This window comes from Narcine bancroftii, chromosome 5, assembly GCF_036971445.1.
Source record: "Narcine bancroftii isolate sNarBan1 chromosome 5, sNarBan1.hap1, whole genome shotgun sequence".
In the NCBI taxonomy this organism is placed as follows: Eukaryota; Metazoa; Chordata; class Chondrichthyes; order Torpediniformes; family Narcinidae; genus Narcine; species Narcine bancroftii.
The window spans coordinates 191,121,208-191,142,781 of NC_091473.1; the positions used below are offsets into that span (position 1 = coordinate 191,121,208).

The 21,574-nt window shown below is 42.1% G+C and overlaps 1 protein-coding gene across 10 annotated transcripts in view; it reads left to right on the forward strand.

The window, feature by feature from the left end:
• Positions 1-21,574, forward strand: part of bnipl (BCL2 interacting protein like) — a 72,099-nt gene that overhangs the window by 33,382 nt on the left and 17,143 nt on the right. For 9 of the 10 annotated variants that reach the window (XM_069940383.1, XM_069940385.1, XM_069940387.1 and 6 more), the window contains 5 exons: positions 4,651-4,721; positions 9,211-9,438; positions 15,197-15,370; positions 18,064-18,166; positions 21,359-21,490. In XM_069940383.1, the coding sequence (XP_069796484.1) occupies positions 4,651-4,721; positions 9,211-9,438; positions 15,197-15,370; positions 18,064-18,166; positions 21,359-21,490 (708 nt within the window). The remainder of the gene's footprint in view (positions 1-4,650; positions 4,722-9,210; positions 9,439-15,196; positions 15,371-18,063; positions 18,167-21,358; positions 21,491-21,574) is intronic. The other variant, XM_069940384.1, reaches the window with a different exon arrangement.

Sequence of the window (21,574 nt, forward strand, 5' to 3'; positions counted from 1 at the left end):
CAACCCCCCCTTTCCCCCAAAAATTAATAAAGTTAATAATATATGTGAGAAAAAAACCCACTTACAAAAAAAAACAAAAACATAACCGATTAAAATACTAACAAAAAGAAAAGTAATTAATACTAAGATATCAGACTTAAAAAACATATTTAAATCAAACTTAAATGCATATATTTAACAAACAGAGTTAAGATGAAACATATATTTAACTCAAACTTAATATAAAAAATTAGTAAAGTTAGTAACATTGTCTATCAAAAATTCTTAAACAATAATCAATTCTTTAAAAAAAATTGTAGCATGAGAAAAAAAAAGATGAAAAAAAAACTTTCTCTATAGAGATAAACCTTCACCAAATATCAACTAACTTCACATCTATCATCATATTAGTCACATAAACCATGGAAGCAATTCTTAATACAAAAGCTGGGAGATATTTGGAACGTTGACATTTCAAAGGTTTGCTGAAACCCTCAACTCATTAAAACTAGACTTTGGATGAATAATTAAGAGCCATGACCTTCAAGGCCAGACACCAAGTGTTGGAAGTGACTGCAATGCAGTAAGTGTCACACTTGCACCCGTACCTCCCCCTTCACCATCATTCAGGGGCCCCAAACTGTCCTTCCAAGTGAAGCAACACTTCACTTGTGAATCTGCAGGAGTCATCTGCATCCAGTTGTGGCCTTCTCTACATCAGAGAGATTGGATGCAGACTGTGAGATCGCTTCACTGAGCACCTTCGCTTTGTCCACATCAGCGACGGGGATTTCCCACTGGCCACCCATTTCAGTTTTATGACCCACTCCTGCTTGTCTGTCGATGGCCTCATGCACTGCCAAACAAAGACCACTCATATATTGGGGGAGCAACACCTAATGATCCGTCTGGCCCCTCTCCAACCAGATGACGTTAATTTCAATTTCTCTGGTATCTGCTACTCCACTCCCCGTTCTCCCTCCCTCCCCCAGCTCTCCACCTCCTTCCCTCTCCATTTACAGAGCTGACCCCCCTCCCACCCCAGTGTGCCTTCCCTTTCTTATCCACCTATTATCTCTTTTTTGTGGGACTGGGCTCCCCCCCACCATTTTGTTCAGGCTGCCTACATTTTGCACATACCTTGATGAAGGGCTCAGTTCCGAAACGTTGGCTGTGTATCTTTATCTTTGCTATATAAAGGACACTTTTTAACCTGCTGATTTTTTCCATTGTTGTGTTTTTACTTCAATCACGGCGTCCGCAGACTTTCGTGTTTTTACACCAAGTGCTAGCAAGTGGAATTCAAAGCGGAATTAGACATAGAGCCTCATGATGGTATCCTGCAATCAAGATTCCTTTATTGTCATGTAATAAAACAGGTGTAATATTACACAAAATTGACTTTAGTCGGTCGTAAGTAAATTACAAAATTCTGTAGACACCGTGGTTGAAATAAAAATGCTGGAGAAGCTCAGCAGGTCCTTTACGTAGCAAAGGCAAAGATACAGACCCAATGTTTCGAGCTTGAGCCCTTCATCAAAGTACGAGAAAATTCTGGCAAGCAACATCGACTTTATTGCTTTCCATTAAACCAGCTTGCCTTTTCTTTCCCCTCCCCCCCCTTTTCATGTCCTTCAAGTTCTTTCACCCACATAGCCCCACCTCCCTCCCCCTCATTGCTGCTGTCCCCTCCCTCTTTTCTCCACCTATCATCTCCTGCCTTGCCACCCCTCCTACTCTTTTGTTCAGACGCTTGAGGGCATTTTCTCATACTTTGATGAAGGGCTCAAGCCCGAAATGTCGGTTCTGTATCTTTGCTGTTGCTACATAAGGGACATTGTTTGACTTGCTGAGTTCTCCAGCATTTCATGTATTTACTTAATCTTTTGTAAGGCAGACAAAGATTCGGCAACAGCAGAAATTGCCCGGTTCCCCAGACAGTCAAGAGAAAGAGAAGCAAAAGAGAGCCCCCCACCCACCCCCCCCCCACAGAGTCACCTAGTATCTGTGGATTCACCCCCAGTGCTTCCGCAACCAGAGTCTAGTCCAAACCATCAGCGACACGCTGCAGATCCAAACCTCCGACACAATCAGGAAGCCTTCTGTATTCTCAGCACCCTCTCGCATCTCAGTTCCAATTCCTGGTTCCCCTTTAACCAGTCTCAAGCCAGTCTCCAGGAGTCCGCAGCCTGATGTGAGTCCTTTGACCATGGTTGCCAGCAGCCCACAGCCTACATGGGCTCCTTGCCTCGTAACCAACAACCCCACTGCTTGTGTTTTCTTCAGCTGCAGAGCTCCTCACTGGTCCGTTGCCATGATTACCATCCCGCGGATCACATCTCCTCTGCTTCTCCTCAAACAGGGGGGGGGGGGAGTGGTCTCCCTGTTTTCTGGTGATCTGTGCCCATCCTCTGCTCCCTGGAATCTGCTGAACAGAGTCGCTGCCATCTTGAGGCCAGACCCTGCGATCGGAGTATTTTAAAATAAACCAACATCGGCTTACAGGCTGTTTAAATCCTGTATGGAGTTGTCGGTAGTTGGTCTGGGTGGTAGGACCATGTAGAGGAGGGCTCTGCCTCCTCTCCCTGCTCTCCCCAAGTCCACACCAGTGCCAGAGCTGCTGTTTCAGCCACTGAGCCTCTGCAGCCCCTCTATGTAGAGAATTTCATTTTGGGAACTCACGATCAGAATCAGAATTTATTGACGTGAACATGTATCGTGAAATTCGTTGTTTTGAGGCAGCATCACAGGTGCAAAGTTGCTATAAATTACAAAAATTAAATAAATTCGTGCAAAAGAACAGAAAAGGTGAGGTGATGTCTGTGGTTTGCATCCATTCAGAAGTCTGATGGTGGAGGGAAAGCTGTTTTTGTGCCGCTGGGTGTTCGCCTTCAGGCTCCTGGACCTCCTTCCCGATGGTAGCAGAGTGAAGAGGGCCTGGCCTGGGTGGTGGAGGTCCTTGAGGATAGAGGCTGCTTTCTTAAAACACTGCCTCTTGTAGATGTCCTCAGTGGAGTGAAGGCTGACGCCTGTGATGGTGCCAGTTGAGTTCACAACCCTCTGTAGTCTTTTCCTGTCCTGTGCATTGGTACCTTCGTACCAGACAGTGATGCAACCTGTCAGACTATTAGTACACCTGTAGAAATTTGCAAGAGACCAACTCTCCTCAAACTCCTCACGAAGGAGAGCCGCTGGCAAGCCTTCTTTATGATTGCAACAACTTGGAGGATCCAGGACAGTTGTCACCTTCTGTCCCACTAACTTCGTCAATATTATTTATTGTTGACTAATGCTAATTTCTTTGAGCTTCTCATTTACTATATTCCAGAAAGCTTTCTGTATCCTATTCCATGACAAAATATTTTTTTGGCCTTTTCGTATACTTTCTTAATGTAATATGCTGATGAGCCCAACAGCTTATCCAAATTTAACTCAACGCCATCATGTCTCTGTGCATCTATATTTCTCAGTGTCTTATTTGTGATTTTTTTTCCTCATACTGTAGTAGAACATTGCAGTATGGTACAGGCTCTTCAGCTGACCCATATATACCTCCCAAAAATAACCCTAAAACCCTCTCTACCTCATAACCCTCTATTTTTCTTTCATCCATGTGCCTGTCCAAGAGTCTATTAAATGCCCCTACAGTTCCACCCTACACCACCATCCCTAGTAATGCATTTCAGGCTCCCACAAATGTATAATTAAAAAAAACCCCGATGTCTCCCCTAAACTCCCTTCACTTTGTACAAACTTCCTCTGGTGTTTGCTACTCCTGCCGTGGGATAAAGGTGCTGGCTGTCCACCCTATCTATGTCTCTCAGAATCTTGTAGACCTCTACTAACTCTCATCTCATCCTTTTTTGCTCCAATAAGAAAAGTCCCAGCTCTGCTAACCCTGCCGCATAAGACGCATTCTCCAATCCAGGAAACGTCCTGGTAAATCTGCTCTGCCCCCTCTCCACAGCTTCCACATCCTTCCTGTAATGAGGTGACCAGAAATGAACACAATACTCCAAGTGTGGTCTCACCAGAGATTTATAGAGCTGCAACTTGACTTCAGGCTATTAGTTCTTTCAGATGTAATAGCTCTTCTTACAATTTCATTGAAGTCTTCTTGCCGTGCAACAACATTTTCTTCCTCCCTTTCAATGGCACACCGATTTCTCTAGAAAAATGGGACAAAAACAATACCTTATGTGCCACATTTAAGTCAAGTTTATTCTCATCTGATGCACAAGTAAAACCTGATGGAAACAGTGTTCTCCGGTCTTCGGTGCAAAACACGCAGACACACAACCAAACATAACACACATACAGACAAACAATACATATGCCAGACAAGTACTCATACAAACAAATAAATAATATTATTTCATGAATATGAGGGTCTCGGAGGGTCAGTGTGAGCAGTTCCTTTGGTCTTTCAGCATTCTCACTGCCTGTGGGAAGAAGCTGTTCCTCAGCCTGGTGGTGCTGGCTCTGATCGTCCTGTATCTCTTCCCTGACGGGAACAGCTGAAAGATGCTGTGTGTGGGGTGGAAGGGGTCCTCATCGAGTTTGCACACCCTCTTAAGACAATGATCCTGGTGGGAGGTGGAGGAAGGAAGACTGAAGTGAATTTTTTCCCCCCCCACAGAGTCGGGACACTTTTTATTTTTATATTCACAGACCTCTTCCTGAAATCAACGATGCCCTGATGGAAGATGATGCAAATGCCAGTGCAGATGTCAACAGACCCGGTAACTAGGTTGTTAATGTGAAATCCTACAGTAGAAATTTTCAATACAAATGCAATTCAGAGAATTCCTAGTTGAATGATACAACTGTTGCGACATTTACTCCAACTATGGCTTTGAACCTGCAGGAGAAAGGGAAGTGGGGCTGAGTGGGAAAGTGAATCAGCTCATGATTGAATGGTGGGGAATTTCAGATTTATTGTCAGAGTACATACATTACATCTCATACAACCCTGATTTATTTTTTATGCAGTCAAAAAAAAATGTACTCAACCTACATATGTAAACAAATAAAGAAATGTAAACTAACTCTGCAGTACAGAGAGGAAAAAAATCAATAAAGTGCACGAGTTAGAGTCCTTAAATTGAGTTTGTCGTTGAGGAGTCTGACAGTGGAGGAGCAGCAGCTGTTCCTGAACCTGGTGGATGCGAGTCTTGTGGCACCGACACCTCTTTCCTGATGGCAGCAGCGAGAACAGAGCATGGATCCTTGATGATTACTGCACTCTCTGACTGCGACATTCCACGTCCTCAATGGTTTTTACCTCTGATGTACTGGGCTGCACCCACTACCTTTTGCAGGGCTTTCCGCTCAGGGGTATTGGTGTCCCCATATCCAGACCATGATGCAGCTGGTCAGCACACTTTCCACCACACATCTCGATGGGCTGAATTGCCTATTGCTACTCCTATGTCATATGGTTTTATGATATGTGGTCCACAGGGCTGATCTCATTCCATCTCTCCGGACGCCAATATTGTTTAAAAGAACGGAAAGGAATGGCTCTTACTGTCTTCTAAGCAGGAATATAATTGCAGAAATAATTATACATGTTATAAAAGCACTTGAAAATGGCAGTTGATCCCTTTAATGCTAATTCTACACTTTCTGATGATTTAAATTTAGATATATAGCACAATAACAGGCCATTTCGGCCCATGAGTCTGTGCCACCCAATTAACCTACATCCCGATGTGTTTTGAATTGTGCGAGGAAACCGGAGCCCCTGGGGAAAACCTTTACACACAGGGGAAGAATGTACTAACTCCTTACAGACAATGTGGGATTTGAACCCTGGTCCCGATCTCTGGCACTATGGAGACATTGCAGTTACGGCTACGCCAACCATGCCATGTTCTTTGCTTATTTCTTGAGGAAGGGCTCAGGCCTGAAACATAAGTAATATAGCTTTATCTTCAATGAACCAACAACAAACTCACCCTCCCACTCAATACTGCGATTGACCTGAGATGGTTTGATGTTATCATAGAGCATTACAGCACAGTAGAAGCCCTTCAGCCCACAATGTTGTGCCAGCCTATGCTTACCTAGCAAAAAAAAAGCAAAAGCCCCTACTGTTCCAGCCTCCACCACCACCACCACCACCCCTGGCAATGCATTCCAGGCATCCATCACTCTCTGTGTGAAAATAAAAACTTAACCCTGATGTCTCCCCTAAACTATCCTCCCTTCACTTTGTACAGATGTGTTTGCTACTCCCATCCTGGGAAAAAGGCACTGGCTGTCCACCTTATCTATGCCTCTCATAATCTTGTAGACCTTTATTAAGTTACCTCTTGTCCTTTTTCGCTTCTGGGCTCATTGAGCATGTGAGAGGATAAGTTGCCAGGGTGCAGGAAGATGAGGAGTGAGTCTCATGGAGCTGACGGACTGAATAGCCCTCCTTCTATCTATGGATCTGAAGAACAGAATTAGCTGCAGAGATTCCCCCTCAGCTCCAGGAAAAAGAATCTCAGGGTCATATGTGATGGCATGTATGTACTCTGACAATAAATTTGAACTTTGACATTGAATGATTTGGGAGTTTATTGAGGTTCACCAGGTTGATTCCAGGGATGATGGGGTTGGCCTTTGAAGAGAGATTGAGTCATCTGTACGTCCTGGAATTTAGATGAATGAGAGGAGATCTTATAGAAATGTATAAAAATTATGAAAGGCATAGATAAGTTAGAGGTAGGTAAGTTGTTTCCAATGGTGAGGGAGATGAGAACTGGGGACATAGCCTCAAGTTTCAGGACAGTAGATTTAGGATGAATATAAGGAGGAACTGCTTTTCCCAAAGGGTGGTGAATCTGTGGAATTCACTGCCCATTGAAGCAGTGGAGGTGACCTCAGTAAATATTCAGGTATGCATCATTTAACGTCCACGATACATTCTGTGAAATAAAACATTATGCAGTTTGGACATTGTGCGAACACCATATTATATACTTAGGAAATCTAATACAGACTGCATCATTGTTGGAGTTTTGTAAATGAGTATTTGGCGGATAGCTTCAGCTAATATGGTTCCACAATTTCACTGTAGTTATATAATGGTAAAGTAACAAATATTGAGTTCTGTAATATGTGGTATTCTGTAATAGGTGGGATGTGGGTGGGAAGGGAAGGTTGAGAATTACTGCTCCAGACCCAATTGTTATTGAAATATTTTGTTTGAGAAAAATTGCCATTGGCCCATTGCCTTTGGAGTTATGAAATATCAGCATGTATGTTAACCTATAGAGTGTGTAACAGAGCCAAACCTTACCTAACCCCATCTTTCAAAGACAAATGAACGCCTGCAGAGTGATTGTTACAATGCCAGGTAGCACTGTAGTAACAGATGAAGGAAATATGGTCATCAGCTCAATGTTTAGGGCCAGAATCCTTCTTCGAATCACGGACGTATATGCAGTTGGGCATTACCCGAATGGACGTTATGTGGCACATGAATGTATTTAAGATAACGATGGATAGATTTCTACATAGTAAGGGAATTAAAAGATATGGGGAAAAGGCAGGTGGGTGGAGATAAGCCAATCATCAAATCAGCCATGATCACATTGAATGGTGGACCAGGCTCAACGGATATCTTGCGTAAAGAGAAAAGTCCCAGCTCTGCTAACTTTGCTTCATAAGACATCTTTTCCAATCCAGGTGACATCCTGGAAAATCTCGTCTGCATCCTCTCCATGGCTTCCACATGTTGATAAGTTTCTGCAAGCTTTCACCACTTTCTTTCAGCCAGGCCATCACCATTCGGTTTGTCTTTGTCTACATTCTATCACAGATTCTCTTGATTTTAAAAAGTTATGAGGAGGGATCTTGAACTTAGGATGACATCTCAATGGATCCTGCTGGATGGTTGGGTTTTCCTGCATTTTTCTTTCTAATTTGGAGACCTGACGAAAGGTGACTGGTCTGAAATATTAAGCATTTTTTTCCTCCCTGCAGATGCTGCTTTACCTGCTAGGTATTTATCATGTTTTCTGCTTTTATACCATCTCTGAAATACTCAAAAGACCTCAAGACAATAAAAAAGGCTATTCAGCCCATCAAGTCTACCCCTCCATTTAATCATGAGCTGTTCCATTTCTCCACTCAGCCCCACTGCCCGGCCTTCTCCCCATAACCTTTGAAGCCCTGGCTAATTAAGAACCGGTCAATCTTTGCTATAATACACCCAATGACCTGGTCTCTGCAACTGTCTGTGGCAACAAATTGCACAGATTCACCACCCTCTGGCTGAAGAAATTCCTCTGCATCTCTGTTCTAAGGATATGCCCTTCAATCCTGAACATTTGCCCTCTTGACCTAGACTCTCCTGTCATGGGAAACAACCTACTCTGTCCAGGCCTTTCAGAATTTGAAATGTTTCAATGATTACCCCCCCCCCCCCACCAATTCTCCAAATTTCCAATGAACACAGACAAAGTGCTGTCAAATGCTCCACGTGATAACCCTTTTAGTCCTGGAATCATCGCTGAGAACCTCCTCTGAGCCTTCTTTGACGTCAGCACGCCCTTTCTTAAATAAGGAGCCCAAAACTGCTCACAATACTGGTCTGGTACCTTATAAAGCCTCAACATCACAAACTTGCTCTTGTATTCTATTCCTCTTGAAATGAACACCAGCATTGCATAGACCAGTGGTTCTTAACCTTTTTCTTTCCACTCACATCCCACGTCACATCCCTATGCCATAGATGCTCTGTGATTAGTAAGGGATCGCTTAAGGTGGGATGTGGGTGGGAAGGGAAGGTTGAGAATCACTGCTCTAGACCCAATTGTTACTGAAATATTTTGCTTGAGAAAAATTGCCATTGGCCCATTGTTATGAAATGATGCAGATAACGAGTCAAATGAGGTACAATTTAAAACGATGGTTTTCAAACTTTTCTTTGCATTCACATACCACTTTAAGCAATCCCTTCCTAATCACAGAGGAGCTGTGGCAGAGGTATATTACTTAAGGTGGTATGTGAGTGGAAAGAAAAAGTTTGAAAACCGCTGGTCTAGCAAAATGAGGTTTTTCCTTCGTTTGCGAAGGTTAATGGAATTTCACTGGATTTGCACAAAAATACGACCTAAAGCTGAAGAGCGTAATCTTGTCTGTCTCCAAGGGGGAAACCTTGGCATCCTTTTGAAAGAATAATGTTTTTTTTATAAATCCTTTGCTCAGACTATTCTCGTTTTATCCCCTCTGCAGTGCCACCAAACTCTCTACAACTCTGTGGGAACAAGCACAAAAAGCGGCTGCTTGCACCAGCAATCAGTTTGAACCTTGAAAGTAGTGAGGACGTGACGCGCTCAGAGGAGAGGACACCGGATGAGTTGGAAGGGGATTCATGTGATATTAATGTAGATGACTTAGAAACTCCTTCAGATAGTGAATCCTTTGAGTTTCCGGAGAATGGTAATGAATTTGAATGGGAAGGTAAACAAACCAATCAGTCCCTGATCAATTATCGTAATCATGACTTCTGTGTGAGTTTCTGCTTTCACCTATTAACGCTTGCCAACACTGATGTTTGTGACATAGAACATTACAGCACAGTACAGGCCCTTTTGGCCCACCTATATATACCTATAGAAAACTAAACCCTCCCCACCTCATAGCCCTTTTTTTCTTTTATCAATGTGCCTGTCTCAGAGTCTCCTAAATACCTCGATTGTTCCAGTATCCACCACCATCTCTGGCAATACATTCCAGGTCTCACAACTCTTGTGGTTTTTTTTAAAAAAAAACTTACCCCTAATGACACCTCTAAACTTTCCTCCCTTTACTTTATACAGATGTCCTCTGGTGTTTGCTACTCCCAGCCTGGGGGGGAAAATGCTACCTATCTTGTCTATGCCTCTCAGAATCTTGTAGACCTCGACTAAACTACCTCTCATCCTTTGCTCCAGAGAAAAGCCCTGGCTCTGTTAATCTTTCCTCATGAGACATGTGCTCTAATCCAGACAGCAGCCTGGTAAATTTCCTCTATACCCGCTCCATGGCTTCCACATCCTTTCTGTAATGAGGCGACCAGAACTGAACACAATATTCCAAGTATGGTTTCACCAGAGATTTGTAGAGCTGCAACATTACCTCATGTCTCTTGAACTCAGTCCCTCAACTAATGAAGCTCCGCATCCCATAGGCCTTCTTAACTGTCCTATCAACCTGAGTGGCAACCTTGAGTGATGTATGGATTTGGACCCCAAGGTCCCTCCATTCTTCCACACGTATCCAGGAACATGTGACCTGGTTGATGCAGTACATTTCATTGGAAGGACTGTTGTCTAAAACAGAGAATGGAGTGTGAGACATCAGATTTTGTGACAATTTCATTGCTTCACATCACATGTGAAGTTATAATAAAAGAATTGATATAGGAGAGTGTAACTGGGCAGTTTAGTTAGTACAGATGCATTAGGCTGGAGGACCTATTTCCATGCTGTAAATTTTGTAACTATTCAATCCTTTGAGCTAGTTCTCAGAATTGGAATTTACTTAAAATGTAATTTATAGTAAGTTTGCACCTGCAATGCTTCTGCAAAACAACAAATTTCATGACATGTTCATGACAATAAATTCCAATTCTTTAAAGAATACTGTAAAAGAAGAGAAAGTGAGGTAGTGTCTGTGGTTCATTGTCCATTCAGAAATCTGATGGCAGAGGGGAAGAAGTTGTTTATTGTATCGTTGTTTCCGGCCCACAAGCCCAAATATACCATGTGACCAATGAACCTACAAACACTTTACAGCTTTGGAATCTGGGAGGAAACTGGAGTGCCCAGTGTAAACCCATGTGGGGACTGGGAGAACATACAAACTCCTTACAGACAGTGCCGCATTGGAACCCTTTGCACTTTCCGCAAAACCTTTTTGTGAGAATTCCCCACTAATAAACCAGTAAAAAAAACAAAGATGAATAAGCAGAGAACATTTGAAGGTTTTTACATCAATTATGTTGTAGAATGTGAATTAATCTCCTTTGAGAGAGGGCCCTTGGAAACAACTGTCATCATTTCCACGAGAACTTCGCCAGCATTTATCCCATAAATGAACATCACTGAGTTGTTTCATTTGCAGCTTGTGGGTCTTGCTGGAAAATGCCTCATGCATTTTCGAGACTTAATAGTTCATTGCCTGTGAAGCATTTTGCAACATCACGAGGATATGCTAAGTATGGATGTCAGTTCTTTCCTTCTCAGTAGTACGGAGACTAATATGGTCAAGTGGTTATCAGCTGGCGTCACCTAAATGCAACTTGATATTAAAAACTAGGGCGAGAAGTGGAGATTATACAGGATTTGTGTTGGAGGATAATAACTGGTGAGAAGCATGCATAAACTCGCTCCCTCGGATCTGATGCATTCTGTCCAATGCTATTTTAGAATAGATAAAGCCACTATACCAACTTTAATTTGTTGATTATGAACTGATTTTTAAAATTTCAACCCTGATTTCTTGCATGCACCTGCCAATGAAATGCACTCTTGTGTGTGTGTGTGAGCCAAGCACTGACCAATCAGTAATATTCATGCTCGTCTCACTGAGAAATACCATTTATGATGTCTGATTTATTTCTTGCTGTGTTCAACTGATGTTAGTTTAACCTGAAATTTATATTGATTTGTGTCTTAATTAAATATTCTATGAACGTAAAATAATTTTGTATTTGCATTTGCAAGTAAGAGAAAACCTTGAGTGTAACAGAAAAGGCACAATGTGCATAGTGAAAATCTGGGATAAAAAGAATCAGTGCTGGAAACGCTGCATTGGTGAAGGGAAGAACAGTTAACATTTTGGGTCATAAGAGAACATAAGTACTAGGAGCAGGAGTCGGCCATCCGGCACATCCACCATTCAATGTGATCACAGCTGATTTGATGATGGGCTCATCTCCACCAACCAGCCTTTACCCCATATCCCTTAATTCCCCAACTTTGTAAAAATCTATCCAACCTTGTCTTAAGTACCTTGCCATTAAAAAAAAGGAGTGAACCTAAGTTTGCGAATGTCACTAAATTGAGTGGCGAAGCAAATTGTGTGGAGGATGCGGAGAGTCTGCAGAGAGGTATAGATAGATTAAATGAGCGAGCAAGGATCTTTTAGATGGAGTACAATGTTGGTAAATGTGAGGTTATCCACTTTGGAAGGAAAAATGGAAGATCAGAATATTATTTAAATGGCAAGTGATTCTGCTGTGCAGAATTGCAAAAGATTGGTTTGCAGGTGCAGCGGGCTTTCAAGAAGGCATATTAAATGTTGACCTTCATTGTTAAAGAGATTGAATTTAAGAGCAGGGAGGTTATGCTGCAACTGTATAAGGTACTGGTGAGGCCGCATCTGGAGAACTGCGTCCAGTTCTGGTCTCCTTACCTAAAGGATGTACTGGCTTTCGAGGTGGTTCTGAGGTTGATTCCAGGGATAAAGGGGTTGGCCTTTGAGGAGAGATTGAGTCATCTGGGACTGCAATTGCTAAAATTCTGAAAGGCATCGATAAGATAGAGGTAGGTAAGTTGTTTCCATTGTTAGGGGAGACCAGAACTGGTGGGCAGAGCATCAAGATTCAGGGTAGTAGATTTAGGATGGCATTGAGAGGAACTGCTTTTTCCAAAGGGTGGTGAATCTGTGGACTTCGCTGCCCACTGAAGCAATGGAGGCGACCTCAGTGACTATATTTAAGACAAGGTTTTTACATGTTAGGGGAATTAAGGAACGGGGGGGGGGAAAATGCAGGGTTAGGTGGAGATGAGCCTATCATCAAATCAGCCATGGTTTCATTGAATGGCGGAGCAGACTTGATGGGCTGGATGACCAACTCCTGCTCCTGTTTCTAATGTAAATATATTCACTGAGGTCAGTCACAGAACTGGAAACTTTAAGACAACAGGTTCTGTCTAAGCACTTCAGATTTCCAAGCTAATAAGACATCTCAGAGTTAAAACATTGCCACATCTCTTTCCTCTGGTTGCACCAGCACTTTTTGCTTTTATTCCAGATTTTCAACACCAGCACTCTTTTGCCTTTTGGAAAGTGGAGTGAATTAAATTTCAGTTTTAAATTTTATTTACAACACAGTAAAAGCCGGTTCTGGCCATTGAAATCTGTGCCACCAAATTAACCTGCAATCCCACATGAATTTGGAGGGTGAGAGGAAATTGGAGCACCCAGGCAGGGGAAGGGGGGAGGAACCCACAAAGGTCATGAAGAAGATGTATGAACTCCTTACAGACAACGCTGGATTTGAACCCAGGTCCCTGGTACTGTAATAGTGTTATGCTAACCATGCCGCCCTCTATTAGATTTTTATACTGACCACTGTATAAAAATCATTGAGGTGATTTTCCCATTATTATTGGTAATGAACAATTATGCCATTTCCTCAAATCCAATCTTTTTCATTTTGATGAACACCATTACTGTCCACATTTGATATTACACCATCATTTAATTTGTCATTTGAATTTTTTCTGCCATCAATCTTTTTTTTTATTTTTCACACCATAAATCACATTAGCCATGATATACACTATTTCTTTTTCACACATATACAGTGACTTTTTCTCCCCCCCCCTTTCCTCCCAAACCACCCCTCCACCCCCCCTCTCATCCATTTTAGGTATACAATCTAGGTTGCATTAATCCAGTCAGACAATGTTGTCATTCAACAAAATTACACCAGAAATTCTATTGAGTCCATTCTTTTCTTTCCTTCTCCTTCCATCAACTTAGGTAATGTTTGTCCCCGGTAGGTTTTCGCTATTGTATTTAATGTAAGGCTCCTATACTTGTTCGAATATTTCAATATTATTTCTTAACCAATATGTTATTTTTTCTAATGGAATACATTTATTCATTTAAATTTGGTAGTTTCTTCCTTTTAATTTGGTTATGTATTCCATTAATATTTAAAGACATATAGTTCAGCGTAGCCCTTTTATATTTTGTTTATCTTCTCTTTCCGTTTTTCCATCATTACCTTTCCTCCTTTTCCATTTCTGTTTTCTTATTTTCAACTCTTTATAAGACAACATTCCTACAACATCCAACATTTTCCTTATTCTCCTATTTCTATCTTATTTATCCCCAATCTCCCCTTCACCTCCTGAGTTGTCCTTTATGCCATCAATCTTTTTGCTTTTTTCTCCCCTCCCCATTTAACCTGCTGAAAAAAGAACCTATTCAACGTGATATTTTCTTGGGCTCTGATGATAGTTCCACACCATGAAACACTCGCTCTGTCTCTCACTCCATTAATTCTCTTTGACCTTGAAGAAGGGCTCAGGCCCAAAACATCAGTAATACATCTTTCCCTCCTATGGACTCTGCAAGACCTGCTGAGATCCCCCAGCAATTTTGTGTTTTAACTACAATCACAGCATCTGCAGACTTACATGTTTAATGTGATCTGCTGACAAGCAGTTTTTATTTTGATCCTCCAAAATCTGTTCCTGCTCCCTAATTTACACCACTTTTTAAAAAAAGTGCTTTATCCTCATTACCAATGTCTTCATTTTTGTCTGGAAGGATATTACTGGGAGTTGGGTTTGTGTTTGAAACAGCAGCAGACAAAAAGCTGCGTCAATAGAGCAGTGGAACCTAACCCAGATGTAACCCCAAGTAGACCTCAACGACCAGGAATATTTTGCAAGAAGCAAACAAAAATGAATGCCAACACTGCATTTGCCTTCTTTACCACTGACTCAATTTGGAGATCAACCTTTAGAATATCCTGCACAAGGACTCCCAAGTCCCTTATCTCCTCAGAATTTTGAATTGTCTCCCCATCTAAATATTATTCTGCTTATCTATTTTCTCTACCAACATGCATTACCATACACTTTCCAATGTTGTATTTCAATTAACATTTTGGCTAAAGCAAGACCTGCCAGTACATTGTCCTGGCCTGATATTGATGGCATTTGAGAGCTGGCAAGGGATGGCATGGTTGGCGGAGCAGTTAGCGCGATGCCTTTATAGCAACAGTAATTGGGATTGGGGTTTGAATCTTGCACTGTCTGTAAGAAGTTTGTACATTTTCCCCATGTCTGCATGAGTTTTCTCCGGTTTCCTCCCACTATTTGAAATATACTGGGGGTGTAGATTAATTGGGCGTAAATTGGGCGGCATAGACGATAAATCTCCAAAGTCTGCATCTCTTGGTGCTCAGAGTTCCTGTTGTTTCCTCTCTGCTTAGATGATCTCCCCCGTGTGTTTCATTCACTATCTGATACGGAGAGTTTCCAAGGCCACGTGACAGATGAAGAGGCAGAGGATGGCAAGTTGTGGAGGGTCTTTCACATTGGGGAGCAGGAGTACCGAGTGGACATGGCTGCTGTGGATCCGTACAAGGCAGTCATTTCTCACGGAGGTGAGGCTCCTGGTTTGAACACTTATTTTGTTCATTTTAAGCGTCTGTCAAAGACTGCCACAAGGAGTGAAGTGCAGAAAGAACGAAAAAAGAAACCATGCATTTTTGTCCAATTCCATTTTTTTTCCCTACAGGCAAGTGGAATGAAATCAGTCAAGAAGATGGGGTTGATGTTATGAAGTCATAGTTACAGCATGGAAACGGGCCCTTTGGCCCAACCTGTCCTTACCAGCCAAGCTCGTCTCATTTGTAAAACACTAAGGTCTGCAGATACCTTGATTTGAAGTAAAAACACATCACTGGAGAAAGTCAGCAGGCTTTTATTCACGCCAGAGTTTCTCCACCACTGTGTTTTTACAAGCCAATTTCATTTGCCTGCATTCAGTCCATATGTGGTCCCTTTGTTTAAAACAAAAGGTAATAGAGAGAATCCTGGGAATTACAGACTGGTGTGCAAACTGTTGTGGAGGATTCTTAAGGATAGGATTTATCAGCCTTTGGAGAAGTACAGTCTATTCAAGGATTTGTGAAGAGTAGGTCGTGACTTTTTGATTATTTTGAGGAGGTAACAGAATAAATAATTAAGGTAGGGCAGTATATGAGGTCTATATGGATTTTAGTAAGGCATTTGACAAGGTCCCCCACAAAAGATTCATTCAGAAAGTCATGAGACGTGGGATCTACAGAATCTTGGTGGTGTGGAATAAAAATTGGTGTGAATATAGAAAGCAGAGAGTAGTAGTGGACAGAAAGTATTCTGCCTGGAGGTCAGTAACTAGTAGAGTTCCACAGGGATATGTTATGGGACCACTACTCTTAGTGATTTTTATAAATGACCTAGATGAAGAGGAGGAAGGATGTAAGTAAGTTTGCAGACGATACAAAGGTTGGAGGAGTTGTGGATGGTGCTGAAGGTTGTCGTAGGCTACAAAGGGATGCAGAGTTGGGTGGAAAAAATGGCCGATGGAGTTCAATCCAGATAAGAGTGAGGTGATGCATTTTGGAAGGTCAAGCCAGAAGGCTGAGAAAAAAGTTAATGGTTGGATACTTAACAGTGTGGATGAACAGAGGGATCTTGGAGTTCAAATCCATAGATCTCTCAAGGTCGCCGTGCAGGTTGATAGGATAGTTAAGAAGGCTTATCGGATGTTGGGCTTCATTAATAAGAGGAATGAGTTCAGGAGTCATGAGGTCATGTTGCAGCTCTACAATTCTCTGGTGAGACCACACTATATTTTTTTTGTTCTGTATTATATTTGATTCTGGTCACCTCATTATTAGGAAGGATGTGGAAGCTGTGGAGAGGGTGCAGAGGAGATTTACCAGGATGTTGTCTGGATTGGAAAATAAGTCTTATGAAGCGAAGTTAGCAGAGCTGGGAGTTTTCTCTTTGGAGAGAAGAAAGGTGAGGAGACAATAGAGGTCTACAAGATTCTGAGAGGCCTAGACGGGGTAGACAGCCACCCCCTTTTTCCCAGGGCAGGAATAGCAAACACCAGAGGACATGTGTACAAAGTGAAGGGAGGAAAGTTTAGGGCAAACTTCAGGGGTGGGTTGTGAGTGCCTGGAATGCCTTGCCAGGGGTAGTGGTAGGGGCATTTAAGAGACTAGATAGGCACATGGATGAAAGAAAAATAGAGGGATATGAGATGGGAAGTGTTTAGAATTTTATTCTTGGTAGGAATATATAGGTCGGCACAATATTGAAAGCTAAAGGCATGTATTGTGCTGTAATATTCCATATTCCTCTCAACCTTTCCTATCCATGTACCTGTCTAAATGTATTTCAAATGTTCCAATTGACCCCACTTCTATCACTTCTAGCAGTTCGTTCCACAGACCCACCACCCTGTGTGAAGAGTTGCCCCTTTTATTGTGTTTCTCAGAATCCTCTCCAGTAACGCACCTCCAGAGTTTTACTTTTTGTTTGAACCATCATGTCAGCATATTGGTAGATCTGCTCAGCTGGGTTCAGGAATTTGGGAACAAAATAATTTATAAGGGGACTGTGTCTAGAAGACATCTTTCTTGAAGTGCGGTGTTCATAGCTGCCTACTCTACTCAGCTGATGCGCAACCAGAGATTTCAAGTCAAGTTTATTGTCATCTGATTGTACATGTATAACCTGATGAAACCGCATTCTCCAGTCCTCGATTGAAAACATGCAGACACACGACCAGATGTAATAGACAGACATATTCAGGACAAATATTTCATCTTTACAAATAAATAAATATTGTTTCATGAATATGAGTGTCTCAGATGGATAGGGTGAACATTTCCTTTGGTTGTTAGCATTCTCACTGCCCATGGGAAGGAGCAATTCCTCATCCTGGCGGTGCTGACTCTGATCCTCTTGTATCTCTTTCCTGATGGGAGCAGCTGAAATATCCTGGGGGCAGGATGGAAGGGATCCTCAATGATTTTGTGCACCCTCTTCAGACAACAATCCCAGTAGATCACGTCGATTGGGGAGGAGAGATACTCCAGTCATCCTCTCTGCCACTTTTATGGTCCTGTGGATTGATCTCCAATCCATTTCTCTGCAGCAACCGTACCAGCCAGGACACTCTCGATAGAGCTCCTATTGAGGGTTGACATAATGGTGGCTGGTATTTAGAGATCGATTGAAAGTAAGGGGAAGAGAAAATAAGGATGTCTAAAAATATTTAAAGCTTTTCTTTTTTTTCCAGGTTGCTTTGGTGAGAACCTAACCGCAATCATTGTGTTTTCTTCCTGCTATCTGCCTGAAAGTAGTCATCCTAACTATGAGAGTGTAATGGAAAATCTCTTTAGGTAAGGACCAGAATCTACTACTCTATAAGTTTCACAATCTTACTTTCTTCCCCAATTCTGATTATGAGAAAACCATTTCTTTTTTAAAATATTTTATTTATAAATTTTAAATTACAATAATAGTTACACTACATTCAATTCCATAAATTATTGATAAAGCCATTTCTGATGAAGGGGTTTTGGCCTACAACACCATGACTTTGAATAGACGTCTACAAAATTACGAGAAGCTGTCGTATAGGACGATCCTCAAAAATTAAAAATTGCATCTTAAAATCAGGGGTCATTCTATACCCCAGGTCTAAAAATCCGTACTTTATCAGCAAAGTCCCAACACCGCTGCCATTTTCCCACCAGTTCCAAACAAGTCACGCGCATGCCCATCTTGTTAGTTCTTTGAAAGTCTCAGTGCTCCTCTGTAGGGTCCATGTGCCCAGTTCAGCTGCTATTGGCTTTTAATGACCCGTTTCAGGAGCTGATAGTGGTTTATTTTAAAACAGGTAATTCCCTGCTTTACAAAGGGAGAGCATTTCTGAGAAACTGCTGATAAACCAATCATTTGTGAAGCGAAGACCCATTGATTAGTATTGGAGGCAATTTTCGTAAAAGTAAAAACCCATTATAATTCCTTCGTAAAAGTGAACATAGGTTTCTTCTTATAAGCGAATTTTTGTAATTCGAGTATTCGTAAAGCGGTGTTTACTTGAATTTCCAAATAAAATTGGTGGCGTAGTTAGCGTGTCGCTGTTACAGCGCCAGCAATTGGGACAGTGGTTCAAATCCGGTGCTATCTGTAAGGAGTTTGTACATTCTCCCTGTGTCTGTGTGGATTTCCTCCCACCAAATGTACTGGGGTTCTTCGTCAACTGTATGTAATTGGGTGGCATGGGCTCAAGAGCCAAAAGGGGTTATTACCATGCTATATGTATAAATTTAATTTTTTTAAAAAATTCATGTGGTAATTTGTTATTAAAATATTGTGATTTGTTTTTAACAGCATTCACTGGTCAACAGTAAGTGCCAGATTTGGGATTGTCTTATAACAAAAGGTATCCTGGGTCATCTTATAGTCATCGTATACAGTAGATAAGCTGATTAGTCAGTGCATTTTTCCAAGGGTGGGAGTAGCAAACACCAGAGGACATCTGTACAAAGTGAAGGGAAGAAACTTTAGGGGAAGCATCAGGGGTAAGTTTATTTTTACAGAGAGAGTTCTGGGTACCTGGAATGCATTGCCACAAGTGGTGGTGAACCATAGAACATTACAGCACTGAAACAGGCTCCTTCAGCCCTTCTAGTCTTTGCCAAATCATTTTTTTGCCTAGTCACACTGACCTGCAACCAGTCCAAAGCCCTCCATATTCCTGCTATTCATGTACCTGCCCAAATTCTTCTTAAATATTAAAATTGAGCCCACATTTACCACTTCAGCTGGCAGATTATTCCACACTTCCACCCCTCTCTGTGTGAAGAAGTGCCCCCAAATATTCCCCGAAACTTTTCTTTCACCCTTAACCCATGTCCTCTGCTTTGTATCTCACTTGCCCTCAGCAGAAAAAGTCTGCTTACATTTACTCTCTCTATTCCCCTCATAATTTTAAATATCTCTATCAAATCTTCCCTCATTCTTCTGCGCTCCAGAGAATAAAGTCCTAACCCGTTTATCTTTTCCCTGTAACTCAGTTCCTGAATTCCGGGCAACATCCTAGTAAATCTTCTCTGCAATCTTTCTATCATCTAAGCTGCTTTCAGGAGGAATAGCTGGGAGAATGTGGCTCCGGAGCCGGCTGCGGGTGTGTGCGAAGCAACATTCAGGTGGCAGCGCTGAAGGCGCTGTTCTGGCACCTGGAAGGTCCGCAGTGGGGAGAGGCGCCGCAGAGCAAACACCAGCTCCTGTCGACTGTGGCCATAGTCCCGTCTGCTTTCAGGTACCTAGGGGGAGTGCTTGGAAGCGGAGAATACACCTACCTGAGAAGGGTTGGATAAGTAGTCCTTGGGTCAGAGTTCTCCGCTTTCAGATGGCCTCCCAACAGCCACATTCGGGTATTTTAGGCAGCTTTACGTTCGGGTAGTCTGGCCATCTGAAAGTGGCTATTGATATCTTTCCTGCAGTTAGATGACCAAAACTGCACACAATACTCCAAATATGGCCTTGCCAATGTCTTGAACAATTTTACCATAACATCGCCAGGCTGAAAACAATAGGGATATTTAAGACACTCTTAAACAGGCACATGGATGTGTGTTGCTTCACTTGAAACTCCATTCCATTCTTGAAACCTCATGCAGAATAAACAATTAAATAGAGGGTCTTTATTTTCCTTTAAGTTGATTGATCTACAATGTTCCTATTAGAATGGAGGTGCTAATGCACAGGACAGGAAGAAGCCACAGAGAATTGCAAACTCAGCCTGTGTCATCATGGGCATTGTTTTCACTCCATTAAGAGGCAGTGTCTGTATTCAAGGGCTCTCACCACCCAGGCATGCCCTCTTTTTAAATTTTTTTTATTTTTCACATTATGAACCATACTGACCAAAATACACACAAACATTTCCCTCTTGAATATACACAGTGTCATTTTCTCCCCTTTCCCCCCCCTCCCCACTCACTCAATGTTCAACATATACCCATCAAACCCATTAAACAACGTTGTCACACAATGAAAATAAACAAGAAATTTGTGTCTTCTACTTTTACATACTGGGTCAGTTCAATTCATTTCATCTTCTTCTTCTGTCATTTTAGGCGGTGGATGTCCGCGGTAGGACTTCTCTGTTGCGTTCCATGTACGGTTCCCAAATTTGTTCGAGTACTGTGATGTTATTTCTTAAATTATATGTTGCCCTCTTCATGCAGTTATATGAGATTTCTTTCTTAATTTGGGCATACAACAGGGTAACAGGCCCTTTCGGCCCACTAGCCCGTGCCACCCAAATACCCCAATTAACTACAACCCCAGTAAGTTTTTGAAGGGTGGAGGGGGAACTGAAGCACCCAGAGGAAACCTACGTAGACACAGAGAGAACATACAAACTCCTTACAGACAGCACCGGTTTCAAACCTGAGTCGCTGGGGTCTGTAATAGCATTGCGCTGACCACTCTGCTAACCATGCCATGTTACAAATGGGAAACAAAATCTAGCATTTGGTATTCTTTGCTTGTTCAGACAGTTTGTTCTATCTCCACAGATATGTTATTGGAACTCTGGAATTGATGGTGGCTGAAAATTATATTATTGTGTATCTGAATGGCGCCACCACACGTAACAGGGTGCCAACAATCAGCTGGCTGAAGCAGTGTTACCAGACTATAGACAGGAGGTACGTTTCACAGAGCACAATCAGCTTAAGGCAATCAATAGCAGCAGGACCATCACCATATTTCTGGGGGCAGGAGTTAGCAGT